The sequence below is a fragment of the Puntigrus tetrazona genome, chromosome 2 (genome assembly GCF_018831695.1).
Source record: "Puntigrus tetrazona isolate hp1 chromosome 2, ASM1883169v1, whole genome shotgun sequence".
Taxonomy (NCBI): Eukaryota; Metazoa; Chordata; class Actinopteri; order Cypriniformes; family Cyprinidae; genus Puntigrus; species Puntigrus tetrazona.
In genome coordinates, this window is record NC_056700.1 from 20,396,878 (window position 1) to 20,412,892 (window position 16,015).

The following is a 16,015-nucleotide window of genomic DNA, read 5'->3' on the forward strand; positions in this document are numbered from 1 at the left end:
AATTAACACACGGCAAAAATATTTTTTTAGCTTAGATTTTTTTTGTTGTTGTTTTCAGAAAAGGGTTTTCTAAACAAGTAAAAAAATTACAGTCTTGTTTCAGAACACAAAAGTCGAAAATTAAGTGAGCTTTTCCGTAGAACAAGCAAAATATGCCAATGGGATAAGCAAAATAATAGTTATTTTTAACAGAAAACCAGATTTTGTTTCTCTGAAAACAAGACTATAATTTTTAATTTCTAATTCTTGTATTAGAACACATAAAATGTGAATTTACTGCACATCACTTCATTCAGTACTAAGGACATGTTCCAATGCTTACACTTGCTCTCTTGGCCACTATAAAGTGCACAAGACTGTCCCAGGTCTGAATAATGGCTTCAACACAAGATATCTAGATACCCATCACTCATTAGTTCAGCAGCTGAAAAAATGTTCATGTTTAAAATTAATTAGATGTTACATATAATTTTGCAGCAAACCATAAGGTATTGAACATTTCTTTGGTACAGAATGTTAGTTTGAACTAACGGAAGCAGCACATCTGTTACATATACTCTGGTGAACAGACATACAGAAGCTTATTTTAAAGTGCAAAGCATTGAAAAGCAAAATGTAATTAAAGATCCGTAAAACTTTACATGCAGTCTGATTGGGTAATCAAGTTTTACAAACACTTGGGGTCTTCAAAGTATAAAAGTATTACATTTCCAAGTAGAAGTCTGCCACCTAGTGGTGAAGAGTAATTATGATTAACACATTTTATGAAGCCTGTTGCCTATAGGCTATACATAAAAAGTTTTGTAAAGCACTTTTAGTACCTGTCATTTTTTGTTTGCAATGTAATACTTATCTATTTATCATTAAATCCTATGAAGAATATTAAGCATTATATCAAGAAATTAGAATTTTTAATTATTTAGAAGAACTGTTCATGAGGTGTATTATAAGACATAAGTACCTTTTTAAATGCATTATATATTCTAGCTTCCGCAAGCAGCAGAGATCCTAAAGTTGTCCGAAAAAAAGTCCAAACCTTTTTAGATTTCAGTGTTTTATCAGGTGTGCACATTAAACAGTGCATTTACAAGGCATCAAAAAGATTACAGAACGAACTCACAAAATAATTTTTAGCAGTTCAACAAAACGATTGCGTGTGTCTCAGTCACGGGATTTTCTTTCAGTCCTTACAAAGTGATCGGATTTTCATTAGTCCAGTGATTAGCAATGTTTCTCTCTTTAAATCACACACACTTTGTAATGAAATAAAATCTATCAAAAAAAAAAAAACATTCAAATTAGCCTAAATTACAAACGTCTTTATTGGCATCACATGCATTAAGAAGTTTGAAGGAAATGCAATGTGCTGTCTTCAAAATGGCACGGGTCAAACTTCTACATTACATCTCCTCGTCTTCATCCTCCTCTGGCAGGATTCCAGGACAGGGCTCCATGGTTACAGCAACACCCATCCCACTGCGCCCGACGGGCATATCTGTTACATATGTCCATACATTACTGCATGGACAGTAGCATTCCACGCTGGACAAGAAACCCCCTTGATTGAATCCACCTGAAATGGAACAATATTTATATTTATGCATTTAGCAGACGCTTTCATCCGAAGCAGCTTCCATTGCCTATGAGGTATACATTGTATCAGCTCACCTAACACATAAATCTTGCATTGGTAGACCGTGACTCCATGTGCACTGCGGCATTGGTTCATAGAGGCCATGGGTTCCCACACGTCTCGGGCGATGTTATATCTCTCCATTGTTTTGAGCTGGGTTTGACCATCGTAGCCACCGACTGCATAGAGGTAGTTATCCATACACACCACCCCTACAAATACAAACTAGTGATTATTTCTTTAAAACAAAAAATCTGAAGTATTTTTTTTTTTTCATAGTGCATTCCAGTATGGAGCTCCCTGCCGTACAATTAAAGTGAATGGTGACCAAGAATTTCAAAGCAGCGTTTTCATTGTGTAACTTACATTTCAGTCTGTTTCACACACACACATATACATACGTATAAAAAAATAGAATTGTTTTTCTTCTTTGTAATCTTTAATCCAGATTTGAAAATGCTCCTCCCCTTTAAAATGACAAGGCCTTCTCTGACGACTTTAGGATGAGCGTGACATCCTTAACCGCACCCCTCTAACTGTCAGCGTTCAACGCCTACTTCCCTACGTCATATCGCAGTTGGAAAAAAACAAGTCATGCCCTCTATTTTCCTCATTCGGTATTCTGTTTCTCTCGGAAGTACCACACGTTACGGAAGTAAAATCGAATGGAAAGTTCTGGTTCACGCATACTTCAAATAGACGGAAAAAAAAAACGTTGTGGAAATGTATAAGCGTTTATAAATCATGGCAGACTTTTTTTTAATTCCTGCATGAAATGCGCAACGCACAGCTGCTGAATCCTGCACGTCTTTATGTTGACTGCACAGCTAATTCTTCAACTCTTCTGATATGAATTATTGAGTGACTATGCCACTGTTTTAGCAGTTACAGATTATTGCGTTAGCTGCAGTTTCAAGCGGCTCTGGGAAATAGACGTTAATCGAGGGCTTTTTTTAGAAATGGTTTCATTCATCATTTTTATTCATTAACTTAAGAAAACATTTGTTGTTCGATTTGTTTTGTTTTTTTACCATTTACGTTTGATTCAGATTTATTTCATTTATTTCTTAAGCAGACACGTTATTATAAAGTTATTGTATTTCAACTTTAATGGTGTTTTACGTTGTTGGAGGTTATAACAACGTACTGCAAAATGCCACTTGATTAGTTAGGATGTGTTTTTTTGTCCTCTTATTTTCACATTGTTCCCTTTAGTCACTTTTATACAACTGCGCCATTCACGCAGTACATCGCACGTGGTTAACATGTCAAGTGAAAGAAAACCGTTCCAACTCATTAGTTTGATAAATGGTGCAGTGTATTTACCGAGACCGCTCCGAACTGTGTTCATAGGTGCCATGTGCTGCCAGGTGTTCGTGTCTGGTTGATAGCGCTCGACCGTGTTCCACCGGTTGTCCCCGTCGAATCCTCCCACCACATAGAGACTTCCTCCGCACGAGACCACTCCGGCCCCCAGCCGCGCCACTGACATAGGGGCCACAAATGTCCAGCGGTTTGTCTCTGGGTCATACCTGTGCAAACAATAAGCAGGAATTCCTCACAAACCAGTTCCGATATTGTCGTCAAGGTATAAGATTTCCTAGAAACAGCAATGAGGAAGTCAGTAAAAAGTAGATTACAGCCATTCTCCTTTCTAAATGTCTCAGGCTCATCACTTTGTTCCTAACAGTGAAATCTAGTGCCAAATACCAATCATAACTACAAGCAATTCCCATGAGTGGATGTATGACCAACAAAATGTCACAATTTAAAAAAAAAAAAGCCTTCAGCGAGAAGAGGTTGCATTTAACCTGCCAACAATGCAATATCTCAGTTTAAAAGCTTGTGAAGACAGCTACTGTTACTGACCCGAGAGTTTCAGTCTCCCAGCACAACAGAGTCTTGAATTTCACACATCTTTGAAATTGTAGATGATCTATCGACATTCATTGTTTGAATTTGCATCTAACTCGGATTCCTAAATAGAATACAAGTACTTTCTCTCCCTGCATTCCAGGACAGATTAACTTTCCGATTTGAGCTGCTCACTCAGTCATAAATTATCCTCAATAGGATTCACATGGCTCTGTTATGTATCTGAACTTGTGCTCGTCCACTATAAAGCTTTTCAAAACCCCCACAAATCCACAGTTAAAATAAGAAATAAAAGATTTGTAATGAGGTTTATGCCACCTTCATGTTTGTGGCATAAATGTACCTTGTTTTTCAAAAGACAGTCATACTTTTATTCAGCAAGAATACATAAAATTGATCAGATGGTATGTTACAAAAATGTATATCCTAATGTTTGAGCAAAACTTTAAATCAGCATATTAGAATGATTTCTGAAGGAGCATGTGACACTTAATGTATCCCCAAAAAAGGGAATTCATTCATTTTGATTTATAATATTTCAAAGTATGACTGTACTTTTGATTAAATAAATGCATGCATGCATGCATGCATATATATATATATATATATATATATATATATATATATATATATATATATATATATATATATATATATATATATATATATATATACACACACACACACACACACATATATATATATGTATTTTCATTGTAAATTCAATGTCTTAATTGTTTTCCATAATAGTTATTAATATACTTTTGTATTCTTTACAGTGCTTCTGAAGAAAAGAAAATATGCACATTTTGTAATTTGCAGCAAAGTCATTTAGACATTTCACCCCTTTAAGCAAGAATAATTAAAGATAAGTAAAGATAATTTGTTCACTTATCATTATTAGCAAGACAATTATTGTAGTTAATGAGGTTATGCCACTTACGTATTATGTTTTCTGGCATAAATTTATCTTGTGTTTAAAAGAGCAAGAATGAATAAAACACTGATCAGAAAAAAATCTGCTTCTTGGAACAATTTTGGAAGGATCATGCGAGAATAATGTCTGAATAAATTCATTTTTCCATCACAGAAATAAATAGAATATAACAGTTTTGAATGATAGTATTTCATAATATTAGTTTTTACTGTACCTTGTAATAAGAATCTTCTTTAAAAATATTTTTGAACGTAATTAACATACATAATTGTATTTTTCATTTGCAAGTTCAATGTCTTAATTTAGTTTTTCCGTAACTTAGTTATTTATGTAATTTTGCATTCTATGCAGTACTGCTGAATAAATTAAAATATAATTTTTTCGTAATTTCCAGCAAAGTAATTTATACATTTCCCTCCAAGACTAATTAAAGATAATTTGCTCATTTCTCATTATTAGCAAGACTATTAATGTAGTTAGCTCACAGTAATTTGCTTCCTTATGTAAATGCTCTGATGTTCCAATAACCTTTTCAAGATAAATACAGCCACCACCTTAGTGCTTACAATAGAGTCCCTCCTTTTAATTGTGATATAGACGCACTGTCATACAGTACTTATAAAAACAACACATCACTTTCGTTTTGAGTTACTGATGAAACCCTATAAATACAGTAGAGTTCACTTTAGGTCTCCTTACCTTATCCGTACTGTGCCTACTGTCTAATAATTATAAAATATTCATATCATTACACTTGTTGTTAGAAATGTGTTTCTCCCGAAAGGCCTAACCTGACTCTGTGCTGTGGAATGTACGTTATGAAACAGATTTGCCTGGAGCTTGTTAGTCAAGAGTGACTGCTCTGAAAAGAACGAAGCAAAATGATCTCTATACCCTGATGGAAGGCGCTTGTTTCGAATCAAAACACTTTCTGTAACCGATGAGGGACATATCGCAAGTGTAGCGTGTAACACAACCTTTCTGCTAATATTTCTTTTTTTTTTTTATCTCGTACAAAACGTTCAGTGTGAATGTTCGGACAGGTGTGCGACGCAGTAAAACAAACTCCTTCAACCGAGTTTTAATCTGTCACTCTGCACTGTGCTAATGTTTTGATTCTGCTAGCTTACGTATAATAGAAAGGAAACACAATATAAAGGGGAAAAACCCGACATCGTAAAAGGGACAAAACAAAACCTTTTAGAGTTTTCTTCCTGTCTCAGCCTCACCTCTCAACGCTGTTGTGATGTGTAGAGGCATGTGAACCCCCTACGGCATAAATGCTGCCGTCAATGACCCCGACACCCACTCGGTTTCTGGGCGTGTTGAGCGGAGCCAGCTGGGTCCACTGGTTAGTCATGGGGTTGTAACAGGACAAAAATCCAGACTCCGTGTTGTTCTGCAGAGAGAGATTCCGTCCCCCGACCGTATAAAGGAGCCCGAACAACACGCATGCCCCGAGCCCGCTACAAGAAGATCCCATGTCAGCCAGCTTTATCCAGACATTCTTCCGTGGGTCAAAAGCTTCTAGAGAGTCCAAAGAGTGCTGCTTGTAACCTCCCGCTATGTAGATGAGTTGAGTCCCACGATGAGGAGCGGGAGGCAGAGGTTTTCGAAGAGCCATGTCCTGGAAGATCTTGGACAAGAAGTCCTTGCAGGAGTTGGCCTTACTGAGAATAGGACAGGACTGCAGTTGTCTTTTGAGGAATGTGGGCGGCAGGGCGTAGATGTGAACCGCGTTGAGGAGGGCATGGAAGTACTGCGCTCGGCTTTCCGCATCCCAGCGAACCCAGTCGATGCAGGCCTTGTAGACTTCAGACTCGCAGAGCACCTTTAGACTGTCCTGACTGATCAACTCCAGCAGCTGGCAATGGGACAAACTGAAGAACTCTTCCTCTTTGGTTACCTGTACACATGTATATACGGACATGTGTAAATGTATACTTGCATAAATACAAAATATCACATCAAAAATAAATTATGTAGTAAAGGTGCAGTCAAATTAGCTATTGATCGGCCAGATTTGTGGATGAAATGACCTCATTGTAATAAGAATCCACAAGACTGGGAATCTATCTCTCTCCCACTTCACTTCCTATCAGTTATAATGTGTCCTGTCATAATAAAAGCAAAAGAAATGAGTCATCAAAGTTGGGTAACTGATAACAAATAACACTGGAAATGGTGTTAACTTGTTTGTTAACCTCATTTAATTTAACACCTAGATAATAAAAAGTATACTTTTAACTTTTAACATGGAAAATAAAAGCATTCAGTGCTGGATTTACAATGTAAGGAAATGCATTCTGTTAAAAGTGTCCATTGCTTGGAGTCGTGTTAACCACATTTAAACACTTGAAATTTTTGAGCTTGATCGTATGAGTCTCCATCCATTTTCTTTGTATGGAAAAGAGTAGCTTGCACATTCTGCCTCACATCCCTATTTTATGAATGAAGAAAGAAAATAATGCGGGTTGTAGTGAAAAAGAGGTGAGCAAATGGTGATAAAATGATCATTTTTGGTGAACAATTTCTCTAAGCCTGATCCATTTGACAGCTGGATAATTTATACGAATCAATATCCATCTGCAAGACAGACCTGAGTTCCATTGACAAAGCAATTAGCCACACAGCGCCATTCTCTATAGCCTTCATTCATTCAAAGACTGACTGTTACAGGTCAATGGGAGAGTAGTACAGTTACTTAAGAGAGCACAGCAGGTGGCAACTATCGATCGCTGCTAACTGACACTTCGGTCCACGGGGCACGCACCTCATTGAAGTGAGTGTTGATATACTCTCGTGTGCGAAGGTACAGATCGGTGCAGCCGATCTCCTCTGCAAATCTCGAGATGCCTATGACATTTGACGGCTCCAAGTTCTTCATGAGGAAATCGCAGCACGCTTTGGCCACCTCTTCCATCTGATAGCGCATCGCAGTCAAGAGGACGTGAAGAACGCACTTCTCGCCCACTGTTATACGGGAGGTGTAGGCAAAGTCAATGAGGCGGCTGATGACCTGAGGGCACACGTCTCGCAAGGTGACCTCCGAGGCATGGCATTCCTTGAAGTTGCTGGTGAACATGGCTTTGAAGTAAGGACTGCAGGCAGCCAGCACCAGTTTATGCACCTGGGGAATGTAGACACTTGTTCATGAGTGGGGTTTAAAAAAACACCAGGACACACCTGAAACTAAAGCATGAGAGCTGTATGTGCCATGTTTTTATAATTACAATCAAATGCCTTAACACGTTCTAACATAATTCCACACTTGTAATGAGGACGATTTATCTTTGTGCACTGTAATTTGCAGTGCCAGGGACATACCATACTAAAAATATCTGTAACTATACCTGTTTCTTTATATTCAACCAGTTGTGTGATTATATTAAATCTAATTTAATAAGCTACCTTTTCTGTATTGTTAAGAGCAATACCTGATAAATTAATAATGTTTCGATTCTATACTATTTTATCTACATAAACCATAAAACTCTAAAACCTATAAACCTTAATGCTACACCTGAATTTATGCATTACATATTTATAGTGTACAATATGAAGAATGCACAAACATTTTTTGGGGCATACAATAAATTACACATGCCATTTTAAAACAATAATTTAATGCTGTTGTGTAATGTTTCATTTTATAATGTTTCATTTGTACTTTGCATAGAATATATACACTACTGTTCAGAGGTATATGGTTAGTAAGATAAATACTGTTATTCAGCAAGGATGCATTACATTGATTAAAGACATTTAAAGTTAATGACATTTAAATTATTGCATCTATTTCAAATAAATGCTATTTTTTAACCTAAGGAAAAATGTTTCTTGAACAACAAAGGAGCATATTATTATGATTTCTGAAGAATAATGTGATACTAAAGATTGGCGTAATAACTGCTGAAAATTCAGCTGTGCTATAACAGGAATAAATTATATTAACAAATATTAAAATGGATAATTATTATACAACATTATACTATTATAATACAATTATTATACTATTTTTAATATATAAATGCAAACTTGGTAAGTTTGCAAAGACGTCCTACGAAAACAATGGAGCAATTTTGAAACGATGAAAAACAAAAAAATCTTACTAGTCATAGATTATGAACTCTAATGTATATAAATGTTGTTTTACATTTTTTTATAACTTTTGGGTACATCGAAAAGTGGTTTAATCTGATCACACTCAACTTGAATGAGTCAGCTTTACGTAGTAAATATTTCAAAGCTGCAAGTCATGTATAATCAATTATGAGTCAGTGCCTTCTCAAGGCCACAGTTATTCATAAAACTTATTCATAGACTAGCACTGTATAGTGCATGGAAAACGTCTGTGATGTTGACTCAAACCCAGGCAACCAAAATAGTCTCAGAAAAAATTACCTAAAAATACCTAAAAATACTACCAACATTGTTCTCCGTTGAACCTTAATTCCATTAAAGCAAAAAATAGTGCTAAAATAGGATGATTCATGGCACATTAAGTAGAGTACAACAGCTTTATATGACATTGATCCTTTTAAACATTTTTGTCAAACATGCTATTCAACCAAATTCTGCATCTCTTACCTTAAAATCCACTATCTTGTCTTTGTAAGTTACATGTAGAACCAGATCACAGAGCAATCCATGGTGGCGGAGCTCGTCCATGATCTGCATTGATCTAAAGGGATGACTTTCAACTGTGTAATCCAAGTAACCGTGACCCTTCATGGAGGGCACCACGATGGCAGAGAAATCCTCATCTTTGATGGGCCTCTTCTTTCTTGGACATATCATTCTCCGAGACCTAGAATGTTACTGATATAAGTAGGAAATGGATGGCGACTGCAGCGGAACAATGTCTAAACCCATCCGCGTGTCATGAAGAAATAAAGGCACAACTGATGATCGCTTAGGGATAGAGAGCCATGTTTCTTCTGCCTGGTTAGAAGTCCACCATACCAAGTTGCTGTGTCAAGCCAAGTTGGCATTGTTGAAATATTACACCGTTGTTTCCCTTAAATCAGAAAAATGCTGCTATTTGTCTTTATAAATGAGGTATAAGTCATTTTACATTTATACTCTAGAGTGTGCGCAAGTGAAGTAATCTTCAAGATTATTTTAAGCACACTCATTAAAAATGCAATATTCTTTTCTTCCAAAAGGTTAATGTCCTTTGAGACGGTTTGTGCTCTTTTCACCCTGTAAAAAAACAGAAATACAACATTGAAATGTTTTGTTTATCCCCTCCAGTGCTTTCATTGTTTATCAAATGCTTAACTCAATACAGCAAAGATGATCGAGGAAGATATCTTAGATATAAAACTAAACAAACACTACACGGAACAGGCGATACAAAAGGAATACAAAGGCAGCATTACGTAAATCCTGAAGAGGCAATTTCTACTATAACAATGTGTACAAGAAACTTGTAATTACGGAGTATGTTGACAGTTACACAGACTTGGCTGAATCTGGTTTCACTTCCCTATTCCCTGACGGATGTCAAGTAGACTTCAAAAAAAAGGAAAACAGCAAAGCCACACCCCTATTCACAGACCCAACGTGATTTCCTGCATTACACAGGCAATACTTTGAAAACCGTGCTTGTGACACAACTGCAATAGTTGTGTATCAAAAGACCTTTGTGCACACTAACATGGTTTTCAAGTGAAGGCCAAAGTATCTGTTGTTGATCAGTCTAGATGTTGTTGCTCATCAGAAGTTAATTTATTTTTCATGGCTTATGTAACGTCCCACACTTGCAGGTCATCTCTGCTGCTCTTATTGCACAATCCAGAGTGCTGAGGACAAACTTATTTGTCTTAAAGAAGGGTTTATCACAAGACAACGCTGCCAGCCACGGCTTCTTTTGGACCTAAGAGAGCTTCTTCAGTCATAGCCTCCATCCCTCATAAAGGCTCATTGTGTTATGCTCCCACATGCCATATTGCTAAACCGGACTTTAAAGAGAACGTTAACATGCTGCGCTGTGCACATTAGCACCGTGGCTCTGGTGGGATTAACCATTAACTCGCTGAGTGTCGGGTTATTTGAAAAATTATAGAACAGAAAGTGAAAAGCTGGAACTTTTTCTGAAAGGTGCTGCCAAGTGAACTTTTGTCCTGGTTAAGTACCGTTTAACGTTGCGCTGGGGAAGATGCAGTGAAATGCATAGTCATTGTTTGCCTAGCCTCGTGTCGAGTCTGTGGAACAAAACGCGTGACATTTTCAACGAACCTAAACACTGCAGTTTCTACACAATGGCAAAAGTTTACATTTACACCATTAGTCAGAGTGAGGAATTACTTGGATTATAACATAATGTAGGTTTACATGACATGGGCAAACCCCAGTTTTCAATCCTGCTTTTCAAGGCTACTTTGTTTACTTGCTAATAAATGTGGTTTTATCTGTACCTCTTCATTTGTTTTCCAAACTACATTTAATGTTTAACTTAAATTTGTTGCTGGTTTTATTTGTCAAATTCAAAAATGTTCTAAAAGACTAAACCTACCTCATTCGTATGTAGCACTAGCACATGTACACTTGGTGCTTAACTAGTAATATAAATGTGTCTATAATGCTCTCATAAAGTGTTTATACAGTATAATTTCTGTTTCTTTAATAAAAAAAGCACACTTTGGAAAGAGCGCATTAAATGTGATTAAAGCACTCTCATATACTGTAAGTGTGGTTATAAAATGTGCATTTTACTGCAATGATGGTTACTCAGGTTGTAAGCATAATCATATTAACATAATTACAGTATCCTGTTTACACAAGCTCCAACTTAACTGCAGTACTGCTTTAATTGCATTATAGGAGTTCGTGCAAACATTGCCGGTTCATAGTGGCCACGTCTGACAAGCTTCAAATAGAACAGAAAACACAAAAAGGTAGCGGTGTGACTTGCGTTATTCACTTATTCACAAGTTATTCACTTATATTAATTTCAATCACGTCTAGCCTCTGCTCATGTACAGGCTTCGATATATGAAAATATGATATATCCAGTGGGCTTTGCAGTGTTTTCGTTATTTCTGGAGCTTGGCAGATGTGGTCACGCGAACTGATTAAAAAAAGTTTTGTACTTTTGAGCTCCGCCGAACAAACAAGTTGGGAATTGCATGAGGTAAGTAAATAATGACAGATTTTTCAATTTGGGCTGGACTATGACTTTAATAAAACAAAGCCCTCATCGCTTATGTGATTTCCAAGGAGAGCGAGAGGGAGGGAGAGCGCAGTTCCACTGTGTCAGTTATATAGCTGAGGTCAGCAAGAGTACAAAACACCTCATTGATAACTGCACCATGACACATCTCCAGTGCCCCGATAAAGAGTCAGCCAGTCTATGTTCATGACCATGCGGAAAACGGTGAATCATAAAGACACTGGGTACATGGCAGGGCGGTGAACACTGACCTAGAATCAGGCTGATGGGAAATCCTTTGTTCAGACGAAGTTCTAAGTACACTGAATTCCTTGCACAATGCTTGTTATCTACTAGTTATCTTGGAAAGAGTCAGATGTGCTCTCACACACGTGCACGCACTGAAGGAATGTACTGCAGTGTGACTCACAGCGAGATGACTAATAATAATTCAATTAGCTTAGGACAATAAGTATCACCTGATGGCCCGGGCCAGTGAGTTTCGGGACAGTCGCCTGAACAGTCAGACCAGTGCTACAAATTGCCATTATGTCTCATGAGGTCCTGCCTGGTCACCCAGTTGGAGGTTTATTTCATGATAACAACCAGCTAATTGTACTTTATCCCTTACATAACTTCTAGCTATTATTGGTGCGTAAATAACAATGGATCAAATCCAATCTGCTGCACACAAACAGAGGCATTACAATTCAGTGCTAAAAATACAATGTTTGGTAGCTCCAGCGAAAACTACTGCAGCAGAACGGTCTATAACATAATTGTATGTGCATGTAGAATTAGCATTATTTTACCACAATTAACTGTCTGGGTTTTACATTTTCCACAATTAAGCAAAGATCTGTCTTTAAACTTGAAAGGACTTGTAGCACTTTAACCTGTCAAATCAGCAGGGAAACAACGAAAAAGCAAAAGGGCTGATTTTAGTCCCATAAAGGGAACAAAGAACAAAAAGCAATTGCTGTTATTCTCAAACGTTTTTGACTGTGCTAAAGGCAAATAATAAGCAAAACTAGCCAAAAAAACTACATAATATGTTTGTAGATATTTAGAAAACATGTTAATATATGAGAAATATGTGAAAAATAATGCTATTGCCAGTAAATCAAATGTCTGTTTTGAGCAGATTCTAGGCCAGAACTGCAGTACCCATTTCAACCACCAGCTGACAATATTACATACTGTACCTTGAATCTGTGTGATCCTGCCCACTTCCAGCTAGGGCTGAACGATATGGCCAAATAATTATCTTTATATGTATTTTTTTCCCCATATTAGTCGATATCGATAATTGTCACAAATGTCAATTTTTTATTCCTTTCAAGTTTAAAGACAGATCTTTGCTTAACTGTGAAAAATGTAAGAACCAGAAAGTTAATTGTGGTAAAATAATGCTATAGCCTGTAATTCTACTAAGATATGTACGTTCCAGGGAAGAACGTTTTTGCAGTATCCATTTCAACAGCTAGCTGTCAATCTTACGTACTGTGCCTTTAAATGAATGTGTTTTGACCTAATTCGCTGAATGCATGATTTAACAATTTGCTCATAAATTTTTTTGCATGTTCCAGTAAGGTGGCGACACAACAGTGGCACATATGGAAATACAGTTTTAATGATTATAACAAAAGAAGCTTTGCACAGTAACCGCATAATAAAAGATAAAATAATAAAACCGCATTAAAAAAATGAGTTACATTTACAAATGATTCTTTCTGGATTTTATTTTTATTTGTTTATTTTTTAAGCACAGAGTCTATCCAAAGTGATTGCAAGTCGTTTGGGTGTATTTACACTAAAAATCAATTTATAAACGTTGCCATGTCAATTTTTACGTTTCATGTAAACTTCACATAAAAATTACCATGCTCAAAAAATGTCTAAACGAATATTTTGCGCCAGATTGTGTTCACGTGGTTGTCAGCTTCAATATCAATCTCCAATTTAACGAGTTTCGATGTCAGATATATCGCTCAACGATCACTCGGAATGGGTTTCTTATATAGAGCACCACAGAAAACCCGGTATAGCCTAAAGCCTAGTCCTTACAGAACGCTATGAGCGTGGGAGGGGCCATTCCGCTCCACTTTTTTTGTTGATTCCGCTCCACTAAAACACGCCGATCCAGTCCGGCTTTCAGCCTGAGCGTTGCTTGGTGACACCCAAAGCTTAAAGCTTTGGCATGTTCCGAACTATTTTCGCTGGCTAAGAAATATCGCTAAACTTTGTGTGAAGCGTAAGTTGCACGCTATTTATAACTACTGCAAATATTACACTGGCAATGCTGGTCAGAAATCAGTAAAGCTGATATTTACCTGCGGCCTCGTGCCTACAGCTGAGTCTGTACAATGCTACTATACAATACCACTGCTGGTGTCGTATTGCTTAGCATGATAAAGAACTACTCTGTCAGTGCTTTTAATTTTGGGAAAAGAAAACAAGAAGCACTTATTCGAGATTTTAACAGTTGTGACATCATCACCCCGTGGGCTGGCTGTCGCACCCCTGATAAAATTTTGCTGATAAGGCAACAAGTAAAATGACTTCTATTAGTTAAACAACTGTCAAGCGCGCGCTTTCTAGTGCGTTCCGGTGTACACCGACAACAATCTAGCGCAATTCATCATCTACTCCAGCTAAAAGCACTCACCTTGTATCAGGAACCGGCGACAGTTCTTCACTTACTTCCACTTACGTACCATCATAGGTGCTTTACATAAAGAACGATGCTGTTCGAATAAAAAAGGAGAGATGAGTAAATGAAGAGGGGAATGCCCTCCGCGCGCATTCACGAGCAGAACCTTCCAGCAGTTGGCGCGTAAAACGTCAAAGCAAAATACACACACACAGACACAAAAAATCGAAAGTTTGCTGCGTCGCGAAGCTTCGCCGCCTTCCAGCTGTCAACTGACTGTGAGGGCAAACGCGCGTACGCTCTTTCACTCACGCTCGCGCGCGCTTCCAAACACACTGGGTGAAGGAGGCTCGTGCGCGCTCGCCAGCGCGCGCGCCCGCTGGCAGCCGTCCAAACACAGAGTGCCATTGACATCAGCATGACTGTGCAACTCCTCAGTTCAGGCGAACGCAAGTGGGACCTAACGCGGGCTGACTGACAAACCGAAAGCAAAGATATCGAGGATTGTTAGTTAATCTCATTTGTCATTTAAATATACCTCTCAGATAATCCATCTCTGAATGCTTCACGGTCTGGAAAATTTGAGATGTTCTTTGCCAAAAATCCTTAAGGTTGTTATGCAAGAAGCAAACAGACACCCACTGGGAAACCCTCTTCCTAATCCTAGATGAAATTTGTATTTGCACTGTATTTGTTTGGACTTGTTGGATTTTAATTGTCACCGAGGCTTCTGTGAGTCAGAATATACTGTGAGTGGCATTCCACAATAATGAACAAGCTAATCCACATTTCAAACAGGGAACTTAAATCTCATGTTTACCCCTACAAACGTAGTCATTACCAGTGTTGACATAAACCTACATTTTCACATTCAAAGCTGGAAAATATTTCACAGGGATTTAAATTAGTACTAGCATGCATATTAATTCACCTGTGCATCAGATTGTATGTTGGCTATAATATTGCATATTTACATCCATAATATTAAGAGTCCATTCCCTTTTGTTATTGTTCTTATATATCAATCAGATTTTTATTTTTCTCTGGCAGATAGCAGATCGTTTTACAGTAAGTATTCCTCCAAGGCTTCCTGAAGATCATATTCCTTGTTTGGTTACACCCAGGCCTTTGACCTTAGCTGCATTTGTGAGGTTTGTTTTACTGATTCTCGCCTTGTCATGGTCTTAAGGAAGTTACTGAAGCACAAACATTGTTTTCCATGTAAATTCCACCAAGAGCAGGAGGTGCAAGAGCAAATATGTTTCAAACAAAGGACAACAAAGTTTACTGTTAGAAAGACCAGGTCCATATGCAAAGCATTTTCTTATGTAGCTCATTCTTAGTTCTGCGAACGCATTTTATACATCGTACAAGTTAGTATTTATTTTTTTAAGGTAATTATGATAGGATCATAATAATCATATTACAGTGATTATACAATAACATCCACTCATCTTTAAAATGACCTTTTAATGCAAACTTTACTAAAGTAGCAATTTAGAATCACAATGACATATCATAATTTGCCATAATTACAAGTGTAGTTGTTTTTTTGTTTTTCAAGTTGCACAAGAAGATAATGAACTTTGTCCTATGCTTGTATAATATGCAATCTGCTTAGTTGCAATGTGTGCGGGACATCAGGTGTGCTCTTTCATGTGGACATTCAGTGCCAAGAGAATAAAGACACGGTGACACAGCAGAACATGAGATTGACTGATAACCCTCCGTGCACAGCAGCCCCCTCCCATTGTGCAACCC

The 16,015-nt window shown here is 37.5% G+C and overlaps 1 protein-coding gene across 2 annotated transcripts; it reads right to left on the bottom strand.

The window, feature by feature from the left end:
- Window positions 1-1,037: 1,037 nt before the first annotated feature.
- keap1a (kelch-like ECH-associated protein 1a) lies at window positions 1,038-14,595 on the bottom strand. Of its 2 annotated transcripts, none has more exons than XM_043260932.1 (7): window positions 14,270-14,595; window positions 9,036-9,650; window positions 7,219-7,575; window positions 5,675-6,351; window positions 2,960-3,165; window positions 1,669-1,845; window positions 1,038-1,573 (listed from the first exon to the last, which is right to left on the bottom strand). In XM_043260932.1, the coding sequence occupies exons 2-7, from the start codon at window positions 9,243-9,245 to the stop codon at window positions 1,401-1,403; spliced, it is 1,800 nt and encodes a 599-aa protein (XP_043116867.1). In that variant the 5' UTR covers window positions 9,246-9,650; window positions 14,270-14,595; the 3' UTR covers window positions 1,038-1,400. The 2 variants fall into 2 exon arrangements, with proteins under 2 accessions (XP_043116867.1, XP_043116873.1); XM_043260938.1 differs by lacking the exon at window positions 14,270-14,595 and adding an exon at window positions 9,888-12,464.
- Window positions 14,596-16,015: the final 1,420 nt, after the last annotated feature.

Excerpts from the sequence above, each read along its gene's own strand:
- keap1a (XM_043260932.1), bottom strand. The coding sequence starts at position 9,245 with ATGATATGTCCAAGAAAGAAGAGGCCCATCAAAGATGAGGATTTCTCT. Across the intron at positions 1,846-2,959 it reads CACAGTTCGGAGCGGTCTCG|GGGTGGTGTGTATGGATAAC; the intron begins GTAAATACACTG and ends TTGTATTTGTAG. Across the intron at positions 1,574-1,668 it reads ATGCAAGATTTATGTGTTAG|GTGGATTCAATCAAGGGGGT; the intron begins GTGAGCTGATAC and ends GTTCCATTTCAG.